General features: G+C 35.9%; 1 protein-coding gene across 1 annotated transcript; it reads right to left on the bottom strand.

The window, feature by feature from the left end:
- Positions 1-44: 44 nt before the first annotated feature.
- LOC128673172 (alanine aminotransferase 1-like) lies at positions 45-25,070 on the bottom strand. The gene is made up of 10 exons (XM_053750831.2): positions 24,300-25,070; positions 21,660-21,749; positions 20,061-20,155; positions 18,093-18,283; positions 14,202-14,404; positions 12,556-12,684; positions 11,089-11,295; positions 9,054-9,197; positions 3,127-3,241; positions 45-2,159 (listed from the first exon to the last, which is right to left on the bottom strand). The coding sequence occupies exons 1-10, from the start codon at positions 24,534-24,536 to the stop codon at positions 2,011-2,013; spliced, it is 1,560 nt and encodes a 519-aa protein (XP_053606806.1). The 5' UTR covers positions 24,537-25,070; the 3' UTR covers positions 45-2,010.
- Between the last annotated feature and the right edge of the window lie 221 nt (positions 25,071-25,291).

Here is a 25,291-nt window from a genome sequence, read left to right as displayed (position 1 = left end):
CATTATCAGCGTAATTTTTATTAAATCGTAAATAAAAGATTGGATTTATTTTAGTTACTAATATATATTACAATAACAATGCATTAACATCTTTACAACTTACCAGTTTCGATTTCAAAAATAAATATTTAGCAAAAACAAAAACAATTGAAGCGCTATATGCTACTGATTTGTGGATAGTAATAAAAATATAATCTCAAAAACATATATTGTAAAAATGCAGCAGATTATGTTAAAAGGACTACAATGCTGGATGCATCAATCGATTTAAGTATTTTTATCTCGTGTAAACAATTTCCCACACATCCTCGACTTATGCCGATATATTTGTAGGAAACAAATAACAGCTGAATGTTAAATATAAGTTAATAATCTACATTTCCACAAGCGAACCTATTAAAATCAATTTTATAATAATTCGAACCAGATACTGTGTATTTAGACGTTAAAGTCATATTTACTTACAAAAGTTAATAATAGCAACATTGAGGCAGTATGTTTTGTCACTATCACGCTTTACAATATTTGACGTTGACAGAACGTGACAAAACATACGTTTTATCTTTATGAATAAAACAGTTTGATTCATATTTTACTAGGTCCGCCCCTTGGCTTCGCTCCCGTGGTAATTTCGGAATAAAAAATACCCTATGTGTTATTCCAGGTTATATTCTACCCGTGTAGCAAATTTCATAACAATCCGTCTACTAGATTTCGCGTGAAAGAATAACAAACATAAACACATACATCCTCACAAACTTTCCCATTTATAATATATTAGTAAGATTAGTAGGTAGGTACAATCAAACTAATATCGAACGTGTTAAAATCATAATAATGTTACACACTTTTTAATGTGACAATTTCACATTTGTTTAATAAACTTAATTGTTTTTAGATGTTCCACAACACAACAAACTGGTTCAAACTTCCAACGGAAATCTTCATAGTGTACTTTTAAATAATAATTTATCTATGAAATTAATTTAATGTTTTATTATAATTTTTTGATAAATATGTACATTTTGACAATATTTGAACAAAATTATACATACGAGTATAATTCACTAATTTATCTACAGATACAAGATGGCGTCGCCAAGACTAGATAATAAAATTCATTTTATTAGATGTTCCGAATTGATATTAATTAGTTATACAATATAGAAGTTCATACATTTTTATTGACATTCGTTATATATATTTTGATACTTTGCGAAATGTACAGATTTGTAATTTTCTAACGAATGAACTCTTCTAATAAGATTCGTGACACAGAAAACTTAATCACAACAAAAACTTTCGTCATATACCTATTAATATTAGCTGACAAAATTCCCCATTTCTGGTCTTTCGAGGGTAAAATTTTGATAAAATGTTCGCATTTTGACCTTTAAAAATAACTATTCTAAATTTCAACAAAATCTCATCCAGCTGTTTAGCCGTGAAAGCGTGACAGACAGACTTTGGATTTCTTATATATGAGAGTTTCCATAATACTCCGTTGGCGTAAGAGATCTTGTTCTCAAAAGATTCTATTGCATGACATCATTTTTATTAGTTTTGGACTACATAAATTATAATAGCTAAGCGAGAGTTTACTATTTTTTTATTATTTAAACGGCTTGTGAAAATATTTACATTTGCAGGCCTTGTAGATATTGAAATCGGCAAACAGGCATACGGTCCGCACGTCCAACTAATATATACCGAGATAAGCTGTTTTTATTTGTAAATTTCCTATTTAAGACTACATACAATATACAAATTTCAGGCGATTCTGCCGACATTTAGCCAATTTAGTGTAACAACAATTTTGTTTACATTTTCAGTCAGCCTCAATGCTTTAAAAATCAATCACAACCACGAAATTTAGTCAGCGGAGCCCACTAAAATTTAGTCAATGGAGCCTACCAAAATTTAGTCGGTGGAGCAGACCAAATCGCGAAAAATTTGTATACAGCTCACATTTTATCTCATGGGGTTAAATAATATCACATGGCATACGATTTAAGCGTATTCGCTGGTGAATTTCTTGTGGAACTTCTGGAAGATGTCCAACATCTCCTGCAGCAGCGCGGGCTGCGGCAGGATGGTGGTGCGGAAGTGGAAGGAGCCGGGGCGCTGGCCGAAGCCGCTGCCCGGGACGATGCAGATGCCTGCAACGCAACAAGGCCGCTGTGAACACAGCTTCGGCGATGAATGGCCAATGTCGCACAGTGGCCCTTTCGCAAAATGCTCCTTTCAATGCCAATTTGTTATAATACTAGACATTGGGATTTTTGTTAAAGAGACAAGGTATCTGATATTACTTTTACGACTAATTTAGTGCCAATATAATACTTAATTTCTTCTTCATAATCGTATTTCTCATGGCTGAAGGTCGTGCTCATTACGCGGAATGGAACACACACAACTTTCTTGAAGTTTCTTGGCACTATTAATAGAGTGCTTGGAGTTGTACAAACTCATGTGGCAAGAGTAGGATTGGAAACTGAGACCTTTTGATCTACAGCCTGGCGTCTTAACTATAACACTACCACCGCTTCAAATTCAAATCACTTATTCAGAAATTAGACCTTCACAGGCACTTTTTCACATCAATTTCTATATTAAATTTGTTATTTCTCACAGGCTACTGGCATTTCGGAACGACCGCCGCTGAGAAGAAATGCCGAAAGAAACTCATTTGAACAGTGTCAGTACCCATCATGCCAGAAAGGTTTCAATATTTAACTTAATATTATATTTACTGAGTCGCGTTTCACTCACAGATATGGTAAAAAATGTCCCGCTATCTGGGGGCAAACCCACCAAGGCCATCATCTCAACTCATCATCATATCGAGTGTGTTATTGCTAACACCGATGGCAGATTTCATTCAAGTCGCCCAAAGGCATCTGACATGACTTTTACGGCTACTTACCGCCATCTAGTGGCAGGTAGTACACATACACGCTAGGGGACTAAACTGTCACTACGATTAAAATGACTAAACTGATTAATACTTGACACAGCCGCTGCAAGAATCATATGTTTTTACATATGATTCTTGCAGCTGCTAAGATGTTCTGGGCAATGATAATGATAATTATACATATTTAGTTTGTGAGAAACAATACAGACCAGTCTCTTCCAACAGTTTAAACGCGTAAAACGTATCGGGAGTCTTCCCTTCCTTCTTGGCGGCGTCGATCGCTTTCTGCGGCAGGTCTATACGCGGGAACGCGTACATGGCTCCCTGGAATACAATTATAAATATAAATAAATATATATTAGGCCAAATCACACAGACTGAGCTAGCCCCAATGTAAGTTCGAGACTTGTGTTATGGGATACTAACTCAACGATACTATATTTTATAACAAATACATATATAGATAAACATCCAAGACCCGGGCCAATCAGAAAAGATCATTTTCCATCATGACCCGACCGGGGATCGAACCCGGGACCTCTCGGTTCAGAGGCAAGCGTTTAACCACTGCCCCATTGAGGCCGTCAAATATACCTTACTTCTATCTTTTTGAAAAATTTTATTTAGTTTCACCTGTCGCGTTGTCTGTAAACAAATCTTGCAAGATTTCTCCTACCTCCAGTTGACAAATCTCCCACGTCGCTTCAGTTTCCACGACAATGCATAATTATGATAAGCATGACCTGATGTGCAGCGCGGACAGGCGCTCCAAACGAGGGAACTCCTCAACTACACAGCACGGTTTTTTGTCAGGCGTTTTGAATGTCATAAAATCTCTCTGACGACAATAAAGGCTTACGGCAAATTTAATTTTTGTTTAAATAAAGTTATTTAAGATGAAGTATTATATCTACATAACATTAATAATATTGCATATAAAACTTATATTATGTAAAATTCAGTTAAAAAATCTTAAAACTAATATCAGAAATGCAAAAGATTGTAAGGATGTCTGTTACTTTAAATCTATTGGACAGCTATGAAATTTGGTACACGGGTAGAATATAACCTGTAATAACAAATAGAGTACTCGTACTTTTTATACCAAAATTCCCACGGGAGCGAAGCCCCGGGGCACAGCTAGTATTGCATATATATATATATATATATGTGGGAATAGTAATTTTGTAATTTTTGTATGGTAACACTAGCTGTTAGTAATCCATCCAGTGTCAAAGTCAGTTGTCACTGTCAGTGTGTGTAAAAAATGTTGGACAATGTAAGTTGTTTGTTTGGTCGATGGCTGAAATAAAAATAAAGTTTCGTGTAAAATAGATAGTGTTTGCATCAATTATACATCTACATCCCACATCTTTTTGGGGGCTCGTCCGGGATGGTGTGAAATTTGATGCCGAGCGAAGACTGAAGACGAAAATTTTTAAGATTCCAAGATTGCAAGCTACGCTTCATGCTGTTTTACCGACGCAAAGATTTTGTCCATCCGAAATGAACATAGGTACGATTCACACCTCTGCTGTTTTACTGACGCTACGCTTGCTGATTTGGCCATGACTTCACCTCAAACGGAAATATGTTACCAGATGTGAAAAGTTTGTACTAAAATGGTAGTTTTTTGAAATTTGAATTAAAGATTTATTTTTGAAGACGAAGATTACATGAGTTCTAATAAACCATTATTTTGCACGACTACCAGAAAAAGAGGTAATTTAAAGAGATATTCTAGTTTGAAAAGTTCTAGTTTCTTAGCAACAATGCCGCCGAAGAAAGACGAAATTAAGAATGAAAGTGAAGATGAAGATCGTGAGTGTGAAGTAAAAATTTCTTTCAAGGATTTAGAGAAATCTATGACTATTTTTACCGGGGATGACACCTACCCGATTGAGACATTTATTGATGAGTTTGAGGACACTGCGCAGATTATGAAGTGGACTAAAGTCGAAAAATTGATTTATGCGAAGAGGCTTTTAGATGGAACAGCGAAGCTATTTTTACGATCATTGGGAAAAATAAAAGATTATTCAAGTTTAAAGAAGGCACTTCAAGAAGAATTTGGACCAAAGATTAATAGTGCAGTGATTCATAAAAAGCTTGCTTCACGTAAGATGAAAAATGAAGAGACATATCAGCAATACTTCCTTTCTATGAAAGAATTGGCTCTTCACGGCAAGGTTGAAGATGCTGCCCTAATAGAATATGTGATAGATGGTATTCGTGACTTGGACACCAATAAAGCTATTCTGTATGGTGCCTCCGATATAAAAGAATTCCGTAAGAAGTTAGAAATCTACAGTGAATTCAGGAAAAAGACTTCTAGTTCTATTAAATCTGCAAATGCTGCCAATGTTGCCCAATCATCCGGACATACTTCATTTCGAAAGAAGAATCGCGTTCATAGATGCTACAACTGTGGTGATTTAGATCATGTGATAACCAACTGCTCAAAAGGAATAAAATGTTTTAAATGTAATGACTTTGGCCACAAATCTACTGAATGCCCTAAACTGGCGAAAGCGCTAAAGATTCGAAATAAAAACGAAGAAGAGAAAGTTCCATACAAGAAGATAAAGATCAATGGCGAAGAGGTTACAGCACTGATAGACACCGGAAGTGACATAAACCTTATTACGAAGTCAGAATTAAAGAAAATTAAAGATGTTAAAGACTATAAGATTGAATCAACGTGTATAACTGGGATAGCGAAAAACGAAGTATACACCGAAGGGATGTTTGTAGCTAATGTACAGATCGATAAATACTACACAGACATTAAGTTTCACGTTGTCAAGGATAACGAGATACCTGTTAATATAATAATTGGGAACCCTATTTTACATGATTTTGAAGTTAGTTTCACTCCAGAAGGAATTTTTGTGGAAAAATTAACTCATCTTACGCTTTTAATGGAAGAAAAACAGACTGATTATACTTACGATATTGAAGATTCTAAATACAAGGAAAAAATTAATAAGATGTGCAAAGAATACAAACCAAATGAGAAAAAGAAAGAAAGTAATGTTGAATTAAAAATAATATTAACTGATGAAGATCCAGTATACCAAAACCCGCGACGACTTTCACCTTTGGAAATGACTGCTGTTAATGTACAAGTAAAAGAATGGCTGAATAAAGATATAATCAAACCTAGCAAATCAGATTTTGCCTCTCCCGTAGTTCTGGCTGATAAGAAAGATGGTTCTCGAAGGATGTGTATCGATTACCGTAGATTAAATAAGAAAGTGATTAAAGAACGATTTCCATTACCCATAATAGAAGATCAAATAGACAAATTAAAGGAAGCAAAGGTTTTCACATCCCTCGATCTTAAAAATGGTTTCTTACACGTAAAAGTACACAAATTCAGCCAAAAGTATACTTCGTTCGTAACTCCTCAAGGCCAATATGAATTCACAAGAATGCCATTCGGATTGTGTACGGCACCATCTGTATTTCAAAGATTTATTAACGACATCTTCAACGACCTAATTCTTGATGGTACTCTTTTGACCTACCTTGACGATTTAATTATACCAGCATTTACAGAAGAAGAAGGAATAGGAAAACTAGAAAAAGTACTCAAAATAAGTGAAGAATTTGGCTTAGAATTTAATTGGAAAAAATGTCATTTTTTAAAGAAAGAGATTCAATATCTTGGGTACATCATATGTGATAACGAAGTTCGACCATCTCAAGAAAAGATAAAGGCTGTAGAGAATTTTAAGAAGCCAAATAATGTGAAAGCTGTACAGTCATTCCTTGGTTTAACTGGATATTTTAGAAAGTTTATTAGAAATTATTCTCTCATTGCGAAACCAATGACTGACTTGTTGAAAAAAGACACTGCGTTTAATTTTGATGAGAGATGTGAGAAAGCTTTTATAGAACTGAAGCAGATATTGTGTAGTTCACCAGTTCTCCGAATATACAACCCTGAATTCGAAACGGAACTGCACACAGACGCAAGTGCCGACGGATATGGAGCTGTCCTTCTACAAAAAAGTCCTAAAGATGACCAATTTCATCCTATCCACTACATGAGTAGGAAGACTACTCCAGCAGAAAGAAAGTACCACAGCTACTATCTGGAGATTCTCGCTATTGTTGCTGCTATAAAGAAGTTTAGAATCTATCTATTAGGAATAAAATTCAAAATAGTAACAGACTGTTCTGCCTTGACTATGACGCTGCAAAAAAAAGACTTACCTCCGAGAGTTGCTCGCTGGGCGCTGCTGCTGGAAGAATACGACTACAAGATTGAACACAGATCGGGAATACGGATGAAACATGCGGATGCCCTCAGCAGAAATCCTGTTTGTTTAATACTTACCGAGACTACAGCTCGTATTAAGAAAGCACAGAATGAAGACGACCATTTAAGATTAATAAAAAATATTTTAGAAACACAGAATTATCAAGATTATATGATACTGAACGGAATTTTATATAAGATAAAAGATGGTAACAAGCTGATGGTTGTGCCAAAGAAGATGCAGTATGAAATAATAAGAAGAAATCATGAAAGAGGACATTTTGGAGTTGTCAAAACAGAAGAATTGATAAAAAGAGAATATTTTATTGAAAACTTAACGGAAAAGATAAGAAAGACGATAGACAATTGCGTAGAATGTATTCTATTATCACACAAAGCCGGTAAAAAGGAAGGATATTTACACCCGATTGACAAGGGTGATGTTCCATTGTCGACGTACCACATCGATCATTTGGGGCCGATGACGTCAACTCCCAAAAATTATAAGTACATACTAACTGTCGTTGACGCGTACACAAAGTTCACGTGGATTTACCCTGTCAAAACTTTGACTACAGAAGAAACTTTAGATAAATTAAGACTACAACAGCAAACGTTTGGCGCACCTGGGAGAATTATTACAGATCGCAACGCTGCTTTCACATCAAAAGACTTCCAAGATTATTGCAAGAATGAGAATATTGCACTTTATACGATTACTACCGGACAACCCAGAGGAAATGGACAGGTTGAGCGCATACACCAGATCATTATAGCAATATTGAGCAAGCTAAGTGCTGATGACCCTAATAAATGGTATCGCCATGTATCCAACGTACAACGATGTCTTAACGGAACATACCAACGAGCAATTAAGATGTCACCGTTCGAATTGCTATTTGGTATTAAAATAAAAGATAGAGACATAGAACTTCAAAAATTAATAGATGAAGAAGACATAGAGAATTTTAACGAGAAAAGACGAGAACTCAGACAAAAAGCTAAAGAGTCTATAAGAAAAACACAAGAAGAAAATGTAAAATCATTTAATAAGAAGCGAAAGGAAGCAAATGTTTATAGATCTGGCGATTTGGTAGCTATTAAGAGGACCCAATTCGCACAGGGAAGTAAACTAGTTTCTAAATACTTAGGACCATATGAAATTATTAAATGCAAGCAAAATGATCGCTACGTCGTGAGGAAGATTGGCAACAGTGAAGGTCCGTTCAACACAACTTCCTCAGCTGATTATATGAAGCCCTGGATTGCATCTGAAGATGATTCATCCGAGTCAGATGAATAACAGGATGGCCGTGTGGGAATAGTAATTTTGTAATTTTTGTATGGTAACACTAGCTGTTAGTAATCCATCCAGTGTCAAAGTCAGTTGTCACTGTCAGTGTGTGTAAAAAATGTTGGACAATGTAAGTTGTTTGTTTGGTCGATGGCTGAAATAAAAATAAAGTTTCGTGTAAAATAGATAGTGTTTGCATCAATTATACATCTACATCCCACATATATATATATAAAATATTTGTTTCTACTAATACTAGTACGAGTTATTGGGTGAATTTCACGAGCGTTTTGAACGCCGCCGCGGGCTGTCATTAGTGTTTATTAAATTGTACCATACACAGTAATAAATTTAATTATCTTATGTTATAAATAAGTAAAGTACTGGTACAATGTTCATTTAAAAAATGTTTAATTTAATTAAAATGATTCTTTATTTAAAAAAAAACAACGCGACGCTAATGAAACGCTGCACGCCGCTATTATTGTTACTAACATATGGACTCGGCCTGTAATAAATAATTTGAATTCGATTGCACCCGTGCGAAGTTAGTTTACAACATAAATTAAAATTACCTGTACTTTATTACAAGTGAATCCCTGCATAGAATTAAACGTGTCTGCGATCATCCTGGCTCGCTTGTTGAGCGACGCTAGAACCGCATCCCTTTCGGTCTTCCATAAATTGTAGGACGGCTCGCCGGGCAAAGGCGGCCGGGCCTAAAATTGGTTATTATTTTTAACTTGCCATGTATGTTGAAATTTTATATACAGGGTTAATGGTACCTATCAAACGCAAAACCTCCTAAAGACTATTCGGGTACAAAAAAATAACGCAACTTTACAAAAAAATATCATATAATTTATTCCACGACTTTTCGTGATACGTAATTTTTATTTTCATATAAAAAAAATACAATCTAATTTGCGATTCTACACATCTTAACTCAATGTAATAGCCAAGCAACACGAGACAGTACAGTAGCGTTATGTAGCGGAATCTAACATAGAGGTAACGTTTTATAAAAACGAAACTATTGTCTAAACGTAATAAATACGAAAAAATTTTTTTTTGTATTTATTACGTTTAGATTTACGATAGTCGTAGAACAAAAGATGTTAGTCTCTATGTACCTTATGCGCCTTTGGAAGGTTATACGTTAGATACCAGTAATCCTGTATACGTTTAGTTTGCATGACAATGCATTAATATGATATGTATGATTGTGCACCCATTATCGGTTCCCGACTAGGGAACTCTTTGACGGTGAACGATTAGTACTGTTATGACATTTTACACGTGGCTTTAGTTCCGATGACATTAATAATGCATTAATCGTGATAAACGAAAGATAACGACAGACCAGGATCGGCGCGGCACGAGGGAACTCCTCAACTGCGCGGACATTGTTTAAGTTACGCGTCGAAAGCAACAAGACTTTTCTCGAGTCGCCTAAAGTCATCTGACACGTCTTCGACCGCTATTTAAGTGGCAGAGTAGACACATGCACTTCTTCTATGCGTATCGATGTCGAATCAATGCTCTATTGGGTGCTACCTATATAAATATATTCTTTGGAAACCGAGCACAACTTCGACGGCTTCATCTGGGCAATCAAGTCAGTACAAAACGAATTCCAGTCGTTATATACCCAACGGCTCTTTTCAGAGCCCAACCCACAAACCTCAGAGCCCACCAACCGAAGGAGTTCTCTGTTGTGTTCGTCACTAATTGTTGTGGCCAAAGAATTTATAATACTAAACTAGAATGCTTACGGATAAGCAAGCAAAGCTAAACTTGGTTCTAAAATTTGTAGACATTTTTGTCTTGCATATGAACAATAACAGTCAGTAACACGCCAGAAAGGGATGGCTACAAATTTCGTGCTCAATTTCAGGTATTGGCACGCGGACATTGTGGACATGTGATCTTTATAACAAAGCAAAAAGGTCTAGTTTTCAATGTCATTATTTTGACATTAGTCATTCGTAATCATTTAAGCATATAAATTTCTTGGTTGTGACACTAATGAACTTAGCCAAGGTAATTGCAGATTAGTAGCCAAGGGCTGTAAGGTATCAATTGCAGCCTGAGATGTTTAGTATTAATATATAATTCGAGGGTGCAATTGATGCTTACACCCGAGCTAACTACTATGCTTTACATCTCAATTGTGAGGTAAGTAGAAAAAAAACCAAGCAACGGCATTACAAGAATAAAAACATTTTAAAGTAAAAGTATTCTATTCCCGCCTTTTTTATTAAAAAAAAAAAAAACAAAGAACTTTTTTTTTTTCAAGAGCGAAATTGAGCTTTGCCGTTCGATATTTAAAATTGATTACTATTATACTCATACGAAGACAAGGCTTAATAGCGAAGCGACATCTTTGATCATTGGGCATTGAATGCATGATGTCTATTGCCAGTGTGATGAGATTTATGCGAACTTTTTGAAAGAGTTATGTGGTTTTTTTTAAATTACTTACCGCCCTAGGGTTTTTCTAGCTACATTTTTATCCTAGAGCGCTAATTGGTCACCTACAAGCGCCATTTGGTGGTAATAAGGACCTACTTATCGAATATGAGGGATGTAAAATAAATAAATTCTCACAACACAATCGACGGCGGTCTGTCCGAGCGTGGTGGGACACAGCATGGCGGATATGGCCTTGTAGAGATGCGCCCGCACGTCCGGCTGCAGGTTGCACAGCTCCATCCAGCCGCCGCGCAGCCCGCACTCGCCCATGTACCCCTTGCTCACTGACATGAACGACGCCAGCTCCTGTCCGCTATACGGGGGACCCATTTCCGTCATCACCTATATGTAAACGTTGATGTTCAATACCCGCTCGATTGCGCAAATTTTTCATATCTTTAAACGGACTTGTTATAAATGCCACGCATGCTTTTTAACTTGTTTTTGAAAGTAATACCAAATTCAAATTTCTTTGATGATATACATCTGTCGTGATTTGTTACTTTTATTCGTTTATTTGTTAAATATAATGGCAACTTTAAAGAATCAAGTAGCATTTTACCCATTGTAATGGCAATTATAAACATATTTTAAATATATGGCAACACTTAAAGTTGTCATTATGAATCCACCAATCACGGTGAAGCCCGCGTTTCAAAGAAATCATAAACGTAATATTTTCTGCGATGACACAAAATCAACCAATCAAACAGCATAAACCCACGAATCACGAATAAGCCCGCCTTTTCCGTAAACCAATCTAAGGCGATTATTCATTCATTTTTCATATTTTGTATAAACAAAGTAAGGATGAACCCCACTTGCTCAGAAGTAATCACCAAATCAGGATACCTAATTTGAATCATCCAATCCTGGAAATGGAGAAAAGCCAATTGAACCTAAGATAACACTTTTTCACATTTTGTATGGAGCAAGTGGGGACGCGAGGCTACTTTTTTTGATCAAAAAAAGGAGCACGTTGTCTTGGCCGATCCTCGAGATAACGAGTACGTGTTCATTATAGTATAGCATTGTAATTAGAATAATTGTTCATGTTAACCAACATTTCTGGAAGAAATATTAGTACAAGTGTAAAACAGAACAACGGAATTTTGATTTCTTAAAACATAACTTATTGACGTCAAAAAATTACTTAAACTAAGTCTACTGCCGACTGCCAAAGCGCAGGTGAAGAAGAAGCGGCGCAACAAATTTCACCGCAGCCTTTTCTTCAAGGACGTCAATTACCAAATATAGGTCTTATACCGAGACGAAAGTATTCTGGAATCGAGCGGGAATTGAACCCGCGCCCCGTCTATCCGGGACAGTGCTCTTGACCACTGAGCTATCGAGAAATTTTTTCTTCTCATTATTATTTTCAAAAATAAGTTTTTCATCTCGTTATTATTTTTAAAACAGACGCAAAAAGAGGGGTGTTATAAGTTTGACCGCTAAATGTGTCTGTCTGTTTGTGTACGTGGCACCGTAGCTCGTAAACTGGTGAATCGATTCAAATGCGATATTTTAAATGATAACTAATTTTTTGCAATAAAAAACCAGCAATGTATATTAAATTTCTGAAGCTAGTATATATAGTTATACCTTTTTGAATGAGAAGAATTGACTGCCCTCTGCATAAACGTTGTCCTGGTAGACTTCATCGGCGAATATGAACAAGTTGTGTTTGTTCGCGAACTTTATGATCGCTTCTATGTTGTCCCGCGTCAGCACCTGTGTGAGGAAGAATTAAATAGTTTTGATTTGATCAAATATTGAGGAATAAATAATAATAAATATATTAGGACAAATCACACAGACTGAGCTAGCCCCAAAGTAAGTTCGAGACTTGTGTTATGGGATACTAACTCAACGATACTATATTTTATAATAAATACATATATAGATAAACATCCAAGACCCGGGCCAATCAGAAAAAGATCGTTTTCCATCATGACCCGACCGGGGATCGAACCCGGGACCTCTCGGTTCAGTGGCAAGAATCTTACCACTCCGCCACCGAGGTTGTCAAAATACAAGATATAGTTTTTGTAATTACAGGAATAATTACAAAAACTATAATTTTATTTCTCTCGTCACCTTCACGTGGCCTCGTATTCTTCGGCGCCTGTAACGCGTCGAAGCCCAGAGCACGCGTAAAAGTAATCCTTTAAATTCCGTAGTGTAGTTTTTTACGACTTGCCCTATGTCAACCCGATGAGAATGCTGTCGTCGCCTATCAGCTGTTTGATTGATCAATTCACATATACATTTGACATCAATAGAATATTTAACCCATTCAGTTTACGTAGTACGCAGTTATCACATTAGTTTAAAAGTTAACTTGATCCTGAACAGAACACATAAGTGATTCTTTATGTTGGCTATGGCCAATGAATGCCTCAAAAGACCTTTTATAAATTTTGGGATAGATCAATCACCATCTATCGGGAAACACTAACGGGCAGGTTTCTATAGCTGTCAAACTTCTTGTAATGTCCGGTGGTCCATTAAAGGTACCCTTTTATGTAAGGCGCATTCTTACCTGTTTATTCCCCTTTGAATTAATTATTCTTAGTTCCTTCTAGTAGAACCAGATTGGGTAACCATGCACCTATGAATGCCACAAGTTGCTTAATTTGGTTATATTTCACGATAGCCCAAAAATATTTAAGGATGAAATTTTGATTTTTTTTTTTTTTAATTTTGAAATTTTGAAAATTTATTTTGTGTTTAATAATTATCAAGATAATATTTAAGGTTACTAAATTAATCAGTTAGAAAAAAATGGCATGTTGCGCACATCTATAATTGATGTAAACATCAGAAATTAGTTAATATCACGTTTTCCATTAATGTTATATGTTTATGTTGTTGATGTGCCTTATAAATAAACAAATAAATAAATAAATAAATTAAATAAATAAATATAAATGAATGAATGAATAAATAAATAAATAAATTTAGTAAGCACTTATTACATTGAATAAGTAATAATTATAAGTTTCTACTTTCTTTAACCTCAATCAGTACTCAATATATAAGTAGTAGACACACGTTCACCATGTACTGTGTGGATAATGTTATTATACATAAGTTAATATATTGTTAACCCTACTAGTTCTAAGAGATTTGTTTAACCGTTTGTTAACCCAAATAAATAAATACCAGGAAGGGATCAACTTCGTTTGTTTAGCTAGTGGACCGGGTTACTGCCGTTATGGAATGAGATTATTATATGCTCCTTCTACCTGTCCCGTAGGGTTGCCAGGGTTGATGACGACAATAGCCCGGACATTGAACTCCTTGCTGGCCTCGGTCAACGACCTCTCCAGCTCGTCCACGTCCAGCCCCCACTGGTTGTCCTCGTCGAGGTAGTACCCCACTTGCCCGAGACCGTATTCGGCTATGGACGCTGAATAGAGGGGGTATTGTGGGATGGGCACCATTACTCCTGGAAAAGGATTTTTTAAATTATTTTTTTTTAATTTGGCAAATATCTTTTAAACTATTTTCGTTTCCTTCCACCTTGTGCCGGCTACACACTATCGTCGAAATCAGATGTTGACGCGAAAGCGCCAATATTGCGTAGTTTGCGTGATAGCTTTTATTTACCGTGAGGAAAAACCGGCAATGAACGTCGAAACCTATTTCAGTTCTGAGATTTCTTCGACTGGAAGAGATCGATCCGAAAGTTCGTATTTTTTTTTGTTTTGTTGATATTTATTTTCCGTACTTTTCACTTGTGCAATGAAGAGTATTATTGTATTGTATCTTTAGCTGATTTTTTTCAATCAATTCATATCAATCAATCAAAATATACGGTTGGCTTTAAATAAATAAATAAATATATTAGGACAAATCACACAGATTGAGCTAGCCCCAAAGTAAGTTCGAGACTTGTGTTACGGGATACTAACTCAACGATACTATATTTTATAACATATACATACATAGATAAACATCCAAGGCCAATCAGAAAAAGATCATTTTCCATCCCAACATGACCCGACCGGGGATCGAACCCGGGACCTCTAGGTTCAGAGGCAAGCACATTACCAATGCGTCACCGAGGTCGTCTTTATAAACGTATATACCTATATCATCGGTCGGGTCATGATGGAAAATTATCTTTTCTGATTGGCCTTGGTCTTGGATGTTTATCTATATATGTATTTGTTATAAAATATAGTATCGTTGAGTTATTATCCCATAACACAAGTCTCGAACTTACTTTGGGGCTAGCTCAATCTGTGTGATTTGTCCTAATATATTTATTTATTATATATGTCAAATTTCAGTGCTGGTTTGGATGAAGAGATTTTATATTTATACTAGATGTTGCCCGGGGCTTCGCTCCCGTGGGAATTATGAGATAAACTATAGCAATCTTGGATAATGTATCTTTGTAAATAATTTTTGAAATCGGTTCGGTAGTTTCGGAGATAACCCGCCTCAAACATACAAACTCACAAACGCTCACCACTTTATAATAGTATAGATAAGTCGTTGAACATTGGGCGAGGCGTGATTACGTATAAAAAAAAAATTTACAATTATAGTGATATTATTTTTAATCACGTGAATAACTTTTTTATTTATTACCTTGGCAACCTCTTCATCATTATAAGAAATTCTCTAGCCACAATGCGAATATACAACCAACATATTTTTATATCTATAATTGAAACAAACTATTAAATATATCTGAAGCGGTATACATCCCTATTTTAACTTACAATTTGAGATACTGACAATGGGAATTTCAAAACAAAGTCGCCGGCAAAATTTGGTTAAATAATTGTTGAAGTCTGTTAGACATAACCACAAAATAATGAAGTGTTAAAACATCGATCAAACACGAACACAACCTAGCACAGCATATCAGAGTATGCAAGTCGTGGAGTGACATGCGTGCGGCCTTGCTTTCGTTGTTAAAATTATTAAAACACCACGACCGTCGCTAGTTGTTACACATTCTAACGTGCCATTGCACGACATTACATTTAATGTGTACACTAAAAATATCCGACCATGGCACTAATGTAATAAGTAGGATATAAATAAATAAATACATATATTGGGACAAATCACACAGATTGAGCTAGACCCAGAGTAAGTTCGAGACTTGTGTTATGGGATACTGACTCAACGATACTATATTTTATAACATATACATATATAGATAAACATCCAAGGCCAATCAGAAAAAGATCATTTTCCATCATGACCCGACCGGGGATCGAACCCGGGACCTCTCGGTTCAGTGGCAAGAACCTTACCACTGCGCCACCGAGGTCGTCAATGTAATAAGCTAGGTAGACTTTCGCTGGCTAAAGTCAATTTTCGGGTTAAGAATTAAAATATTTTTTACTAGATGTTGCCCGGGGATTCCTCCCGTGGGAATTTTGGGATAAAATATAGCTTATAGCAATCGTGGATAATGTACCTTTCTAATGGTGAAATAATTTTTAAAATTAGTTCAATAGTTTCGGAGATTACCCGCCTCAAACATACAAACTCACAAACGCTTACTTCTTTTTAATAATAGTATGGATTAAATCAAGCAGGTAAATAAGCATGCGGCCCATCCGATGGTAAGTGGTCACTACAGCCTATCAACGCCTGCAACACCAGAGGTATCACACGCGCGTTGCCAACTTTGTGTCGTAGGATCTTTAGCCACAGTGCCCTGTAATCACACCGCCTCTCTCGCCCTTCAAACCGGAACACAACAATGCAAGCATTGCTGTTGGCGGCTGATATGGATGATAGTGAGGACATTTTGACGATGATTTTGAGAAGACAAAATGAAAAATAAATACACTCAACGGCACACATTAAGCTTGAACGAAACACAGAAACGAGCACAAAACCCAAAGCCACGGATAAATATCGAAAGCGAAAGTCTCTGTCGCGCTCGAGTTTCACCATATTTTACTCTGTCTACCCCATAAGGTAAATACGTGATATAATATCTGTAATCATTAACACGTGTGGTGCGATAAAAGGATTTAACTGCATATAATCTGTTTTACCATCTTATGGAAAGTAAATAAACTACGGCTTATCGTTAACGGTCCAGTGATAATACAAGTATAATATCGAGAGATATGGAAAACTGACTAACAAATACCTGACTACCGTTATTTAGTGCTAATATCATTTTTATTAGGAATTAGTGTGGAGTTCAGCTAACCAATGAAGGGATTCGACAATAATTGCATTTCGAGTGTGTTAATGATAACACTGGTGTCAGATTTCATTCAAGTCGCCTAAGGGCACCTGACAGGACATTTGCAACTACCTACTGACATAATACTGCGATAGACACGATAGGAACCCGAAACAAGTGTTAAAAGAAACGCTGTAGACGTTAACAAAAATTTATAGGTAAATATTACTAAAGTAACTTTTGACCGCGGCTTCGCCCGCGTTAATATCGTGCGTCCGCGTATTTTTTGTTGTTGCATGATTATAAATTGTGGTGGCCGTGGTCTATAGTCTAAATATCTTGGTTGTGAGATGTCATTCTATAGGCAATTCGGAATAAATGCTTCTTGCCCTCAGGACCCACAGGACTATATCGACTGCGATATCACAATTTGTTTTCAATAATATTTATAAGTCCGGGCAATTTAAAATTATTATTTCTCCTAAATGTAAGCTACACTTTAAATTCATTTCGTACTCTAAACAAGAGGCTCATAAAACAGTATCAACGAGTATTATCGTAAAGAGATAAGGCGCCACATAGTAGAGCGCGATAATATAGCTTTGCCGCAAGCCTAACATTGAGATGATATACTGGAATAGATTAAACACATACTGCGGCAAAGTTTATGTCATTGTGTTTATACAGTTTACATAACGTTTGACTTTTATCCTATACTAACCTTATATAAATATGGTACAAAGTCCTCTGCTCGTAATATCTCAAAATCTCTCAAAATCTACGCACACACTAAATCAAACTACATGTATGCAAAATTCAGAATTTCAAGAAGATTGATTGACTAGATAGAGCGTGAAGAGGTAACAAACAAACTTACTTTCGCATTTATAATATTAGTTAGGATTTTAAAATAAACGTCAACTGTCAATCAGTAGATCAGACATAGAACAGGCAATGAGTTACTCACCTGAAGGTTTTCCACCAATATCGTTGCAGAACAGTTGCAAACAGTTCTTGATTCCGTTGGACGCTCCGGAAGACAAGACAATGTCCTGCCAGTTGGACTTGTGGCCGTCGCGACGCTCGATGTACTCTGCCACATGGTGCCTGATCATCTCGATGCCGTGAGATGCCGTGTAGGAGCCCATGGAGCGACCACTACAAATTATCGTTTTAAATTAGTAACTAGATAATTCAAATTCAAATCATTTATTCAGAAATTTGACGTTCGCAGGCACTTTTTCACGTAAATTTTTAAATTAAATAGTTATTTCTCACAAGGTACGCATTTCGGAACGACCACTGCTGAGGAGAAATGCCGAAAGAAACTCATTTGAACAGTGTTGGTCCCTATCATGCCAGAAGGGCTTACCATTATTGTTGCTTAATGATTTTTTTCTATAAAGGTACACAAAGTACATAGTCAAAAAAGGTTATGATTGTGATCCGAGTGCTGCTATATAACATGTATATATATATATATATATAATATTAAAAAAGGTATGACCAGTGTGTGAATTTCCGAGGGGAACATGTATTTTTCCGCGATGAATGATCCCTAAGTTCCCTATGTTCTTCGCGGTGTTTCAAACAGATCAACAATTTTAAGAAGATTGATTGAGCTGAAGAAGTAACAAATTTATTTTTGCATTTGTAATGACTGGTTAGGAAATTGGGATGACTTCTTTCTAGCCATATGGGAAGCAAAGAGACACAAAATATTTGTTAATTTTTGTTTGTTGTTGTTTTGTTTGTTTCTTTGTTTCACTTCATTATGTCAATTTTCACCACTTTTTTCTAAAAGTTGAACAGTTTCTGCGCTTACAGAAAATTAATATTAATACAATTGAAAGCATTTTTTTGTTTGTGAATTTGCTTAAACCCTTCGAAAGAAATTAATTTCCGTTGCGTGTGCGAATCTGGCTCACGATGTGTGGGAATAGAACAAAAGTTATACTTTGTATCGTCCATCTGCAGGACCGTATGCCTATTTATAGAAGTATAGTATATAAAAAAATATTACCCACTTTAACAATTCTAGTACAGTCGCATCAAGCCAACCAAAATCATTGCAAATTCACCGCTATTGCAGTTTCCTTAATGCTAAGCAGCTACTTGACTGTAACTCAAAAATATCATTAACTATACTTCTATACTATTATTATAAAGGGGTAAACGTTCGTCAGTTTTTTGTATATTTGAGGCGGGTAATCCTCGAAGCTACTGAACCGATTTCAAAAATTCTTTCAACATTAGAAAGGTACATTATCCGAGATTGCTATAAGCTATATTTTATCTCAAAATTCTTACGGGAGCGAAGCCCCGGGCAACAATCTAGTTTTTTTTATAAATGATCAACCTTGGCCATGATTGGTCAAACAAATGTCGTCACTTACACATTAAAATGCTAATTGGAGGTCTTCGCGTCATGCCATATATTTCGAATACACAGGTAGTATTGATTACATAATGTTATGAAATTCTGCAAGTCAATATATGAATTGTAAATTATGACAACTAGCTGCGCCCCGGGTCTTCGCTCTCGTGGTAATTTCAGTATAGAAAGTACTTATGCTAATTATAAACAGTACCCATGTATCATTCAGTTTATTCTCTACTCGTGTGCAAAATTTTATCGAAATGATGCAGTGGATTGTGCAAGCAAACACCTACATTATGATGTTAGCAAGATTTAGGTGTAGCCAGCTCCAGCTTCACTGGCGGTAGGCTATGTTTGACCAGGGTCATTACTTATACCTATTCCGAATTTCATCAAAATCCGCCCAGGAGTTTAGTCGTGAAAGCTTAACAAAGACAGACCTTCGCATTTATTTTGGAAACGGGAAAATATTTCAAAATATTCCAGTTTTTTAAGTTGCAAGATAAGAGGGGCCTATAGGGGGAGATAACGGGGCCAAGTTAATAAGATACAGACCCGCAGCTGTTCAGGAGGTCCTTGGCACGTTGCTTGACATCAGATGGGTAGTCGCTCTTCTCAATCAGTTCTGGGTTCGACACGCACGCCAGCACCTTAAATATATTAACTATAAGTTAAAAAAAAAAACAATATTTTTTGACACAAGCCTCTTTGTCGTCCGCGTGATCTTGTTTCATTCAACGTGTGACAAAAGTTCATGTCGATGGAGAAAAACGTCGAGTAGTTCCCTCGTTGGGAGCCGACACTGGGTGCACCATCAGGTGATGCTTATCAGGTAATATATGTGGAAAATTTCAAGTCGGTAGGACAAGCGGAAGTAGGTGAAAATTAACTTTATGTTCAGCTACATAACGGCTTGCTTGTGAAATTGGGATCTCAAAATAGTGACAGGTTATAGCCTATATAATACACCATACATATACATATATAAATAAATATTAATATATTAGGGGCAAATCAGATCACACAGATAGAGCTAGCCCCAAAGTTCGAGACTTGTGTTATGTTATACTATATTTAAAACAAAAACATACAAGACCCGGGCCAATCAGAAAAATACCATTTTCCATCATGACCCGACCGGGGATCGAACCCAGGACCTCTCGGCTCAGAGGCAACTTTACCATCGAGGTCACATCTCCCTGCTTTAATCCTACTTTATGCGGGTTCGGTCTCGTTATTCATTATAATATAAATGTTACTTTCTTTGTAGCCATTTAGGTACATACTGCAAAATGCACAAATTTTATCTCTACTTCAGCGTTCCACTATCGAGATAGCAAACAATATTAGTGTTTACTAAAGTTCCTATCAGTATATCTTGATAACAACACGATACAAACAATAATACAATGGAGTTTACTTAGGCCATATACTCGTACATTACATCACCAGTGGAAATTATCACGATATTGATAACAAATAACCGCAGACTTATAAATATAACATTGGATAAAGTTTCATTAAAGTCGTAATTATCCCGAGTCGCCAATGTTACTATCGTGTCTCAATGGTGCCATAATAGTTCACAGTCCAGCCGGACGTAATGCCTTGCTCGGACAGATGCCGCCGCGAATGCATTGCACAATGCGTGCTTTTATTTGCCGCAATGACGAACCAGCAATGTATACCAAATCCGCCAAATTCCGTGTAATAGTGTGAAGTCAGCTTATGATCAAAGCCGAATATTTTACGCTGGCCAAATTCAAAATCGCCATTCTTGATTCAAATTAGGATGATATATTACATAACTTATTGACGTCAAAAATGTACTTTAAGTTTACTGCCGACTTCCAGAGCGCAGGTGGAGAAGAAGCGGCGCAACACACTTCTCCGCAGCCTTTTCTCCAAAGACATAAATTTGGACTCCTTTGGAGCGCCAGCGTTGGCAAAAAAATCGGTAAAACGCCTAGACAACAGATATTGTATCAAGTCTTTATCCCTTACGGGATAGACAGAGTCAAGAGTATGTTTAATGGGCTAATTGGTGGTGCTAAAACAATGTCAAAGAGAAGATAACAATCTCAAGTTCGTAGTCATTTCGATCGACTTTTGCAATCTGCGCGTGAGGAGCATGACAGAGATGATAAGCCTCACCTGTCTGATGAAGGTGATGGGCGCCTGTCCCATAGCGTGGGCATCGCCGATGTTAGCGTTTATAACGCGTTTGAATGGCTTCTGAGCGCCCTGAAACAAAAAAAAAAATAATTGTTATAAAATCACAGGAGTTGGAGTGTTGTTAACCGACTTTAAAAAAAAGGAGGATTTCGTTTGTAAAATGTCTACTAATTCACACAGTTCCATCCGTGACCACATGTCCCCACAAATGTCAGTAATGTCTGAGAAGTAGGGAATTTATAAATGTACTAGTTCAAATGTGTAAATCAAAGTAAAGAAATCAATTGTAATTTATTATTACATAATCAATTTCTCTTTGTTCATAAATTACTATAGTATGGCCGAATCATGACAGAATAATTAATAAAAATTGTTTTTATTTATTTGATGATTTTGTACTAGGTATAGGATGCTAAATTTCTGAAAGAAAATAAGTAATACATCTACACGAAAGTATTATATCATTCTCTGAACTCCGAAGTGCAGCTAGTCCTGGGTTTAGCAGCCTAGAGCCTTTTGATCACAGGCTAGACCTAAGCGTAGACATTAACACCACGGCTGGAAGTAGGTGTAGCCGGTCTCAGATAGTCTAGATATAGAACGATAAATTCTAATTTCACCATCAGAAACTTGATGCCCCTAGGTCTAATAGGAATGATATTCGGCTTTAGCCGTAACATCCTTACATATTATAAAACAAAATCCTATGCTGCGTCTGTCTGTCTGTTCGTGAGTGAATTGGTCACTAGTACACTATAAACCCGAGTTCTACAATAGGTCCATTAGATATCAGTGCTTATCAGATATTTATAGGTTGATAATGCTCACTGGGAGACTTGACATGAAGAGGCACTTGTCCGTCAATCATCATAATCGTTTTATCTCCAATAGAACAGCTGTTGAGTTCAGGCGATGGATAAAGTGGGTTTCATAAGGGCAATGTACTGTAGTGTCTGAGATACATTCATGTATACAATGAAATAGAGGGTGCCCACAGCTTCGCTCGTGACATCAAGTAGCTTATGTCACTCTCCAGCTCACCAACTATCTCCAAACCAAAACATTGAAAACTGCACTGAAATCCGTGAAAGTTATCACAATTTACATACTAAAAGACAAAGATTATCCTAAATGACATTTAGTTTTAAATTTTCAAATTCAAATTCCTTATTAAAAAATTAGACCTTCACGAGCACGTTTTCTCATCAATTTTTATATTAAATTGTAATTTCTCACAAGCTACAAACTACTGGCATTTCGGAATGACCACTGCTAAGAAGAAATGTCGAAAGAAACTCACTTGAACAGTGTTGGTCCCTATCATGAATATGTTTATCATGAATTTAATTATTTTGTAGTATGGTATGCAAGAGAATTTGAATGTCAGCTGTAAAATAATTATATTGCAACCTTGACCTTCAGTCATTATCTTTAACAGACTCAAATGTGAGCTGATATAAATTGTGTAATTAGCCTAATGTGATAAAAGCAAGTAACTCTACTTCATAGATGTCAAAAGTTAGGTGGTGTAAGAATTTTTGCAAACCAAACATGGAAATTCTATTACTACGGTGATCACTTCCCGTCAGGTGGGCTGCATGCCTATTTACTAAAAGTTCTATTAGTCCAGTTTTGATGAAATTGGGCACATAGGTAGAATGAACGTCTGGAATGTCACATACAGTATACTTTTTATTTTGAAATTCTCACAGGAGTCTAGCTCTAGGGCACAGATTTTGTTACAATAATTATAATTTTGTTTAATTAATAGTTGACATATGCTACTTTTTTCCTAGAAAGGAATCATGGGGAACAGCTAGTTTTAATAAACAGAGGAACTTTTTGAACAGAGGAAATTTGAGTATCATTCGTCTTGAATAAATTATAATAAAATAGGTACTTTTTCATTTGTGTTTTTCACTTCTGTATAGGTATTTAATTCAAGAAAACATATTTGTAATTCAGCAGTCTAGTTCTTATATTACCCTGTTGTAAACTGACTTTATCCAATGTGTAATAACATGTTAATAACCGTGTACAGCATAGTAATTGTTTACTCACACTCGTTTGTCCGATGTAAAATAATGATTTTAATAAGTAATGTCCTGCTTCTATGGTTATGGCCATGGGACAGGGTTTTGTGTAAGACTGATTGTACAACAGTTTGAAATAATATATTGCCTAATCTGTAAATATAATTATAAATGAGAAAGTGCGGAGTGTAGCACATGTTTGTGACTCAATAATAGAAAATATTATGGAATACTGGGTGTAAATGTAATTTAAATAACTTGGTTTGGTTAGTGTGTAGTTATTTTTTATACTGAATTCTGTATGGGGAAGAAGCTTCAAAGTGAAGTTAGTAAATAATAAATATTACAGACATTCCAGTTTGTTTTTTTAATCAACAATTTTTGAACAACAAAATTGTGAGGTATCACAAAACTTTGATGGTCAAGGTAAAAAAAAATATTGCTTCATTTATTCTGTTGATTAAATTATTAAATGAGACACATATGTATTATAAAATTACTGAATTTAATTTAAGTAACCTTGTGTAGATTATATTACCAATTGATTTAGGAAAATTTGACATAAAATAATTAATATGACCCCTACCTTTTCTAGTTCTTTGGCGATTTCCATCGCTCGGATGACCAAGGGCCCGCGCACTGCATATTCCAATTTCACAATATTCGGATTGATATTTTCAAGGGTCACAGCTTTGCTCGCCATCGTGCGTTTACTAGAATTTCCACTGAGAAGAGCGGTAATAGGCTCTGTGTACACTGACAGTGTTGCCGGGCTACTACGTACACGTAGCCGGGCGCGGCATATCAATCTCATCTGTGACATGTCTAATCAATAACACAACTTTAAACACGTCACAAATTTATTTACGCTCCACAATATACTCCCAAGTTACTATAAATTATAGAATGTTTATCCACTGATTCACTTATAAAATAACTCGCAAAAACAGCTGTTCTGATGGTAGTGCAAAATGGACAACTTGCGAAGTCAACCGGCGAATGGCGATTATACTCGATCAATAAACACTTGTTCTAATTTGTAAACAAAGATCACTGTAACTCGTATTAATGAAATAAACAATGATGTCGTATTTCGTAATCTCTTCTATTTGTAACTGACGCCCTTAGAGGTTATCTAACGAATGAAAATACGATAAAAGACGTAAAATACAGTTAGTCGAAGTAAATATTGTAAGTGGAATGAAAAATGAAAACGAATGGGAACTTATTTTTCACTACCTACTAGATAGAAGTTGTTCTATTAATTTAATTTTAACTTTGACCTAGCTAGAATTTCTATTTCTATGAGACTACAATGAAAAGTTATGTAAACACTATGTAGTTAAATATTTCCACCAATCAGGCATTTCCCTTCCATTCCATACCCCCGCCTAAGCTCAACGCAAAGTTTTTTTTTCTATTTTCATCGCTCGGTGTAGGCAAATGTATTGACGATGTACAGCATATTATAAATTTCTACAACAACACACCCTCTTTTAACATAATATATTTTGTTTATTCGAAAATCACAAGATATTTTAACAAATTATAATCGTAATACTACTATTCCAACATAAC

The sequence above is a fragment of the Plodia interpunctella genome, chromosome 10 (assembly GCF_027563975.2).
Source record: "Plodia interpunctella isolate USDA-ARS_2022_Savannah chromosome 10, ilPloInte3.2, whole genome shotgun sequence".
Taxonomy (NCBI): Eukaryota; Metazoa; Arthropoda; class Insecta; order Lepidoptera; family Pyralidae; genus Plodia; species Plodia interpunctella.
Note: the sequence above shows the minus strand (reverse complement) of the source record. Positions and strands in the feature narration are given on the sequence as shown.

Coding starts and splice junctions, on each gene's coding strand:
- LOC128673172 (XM_053750831.2), bottom strand. CDS start 24,536: ATGTCACAGATGAGATTGATATGCCGCGCCCGGCTACGTGTACGTAGT. Junction 21,750..24,299: donor TCGCCAAAGAACTAGAAAAG/GTAGGGGTCATA, acceptor TTTTTGTTTCAG/GGCGCTCAGAAGCCATTCAA. Junction 14,405..18,092: donor TATTGGTGGAAAACCTTCAG/GTGAGTAACTCA, acceptor ATCCTTTTCCAG/GAGTAATGGTGCCCATCCCA.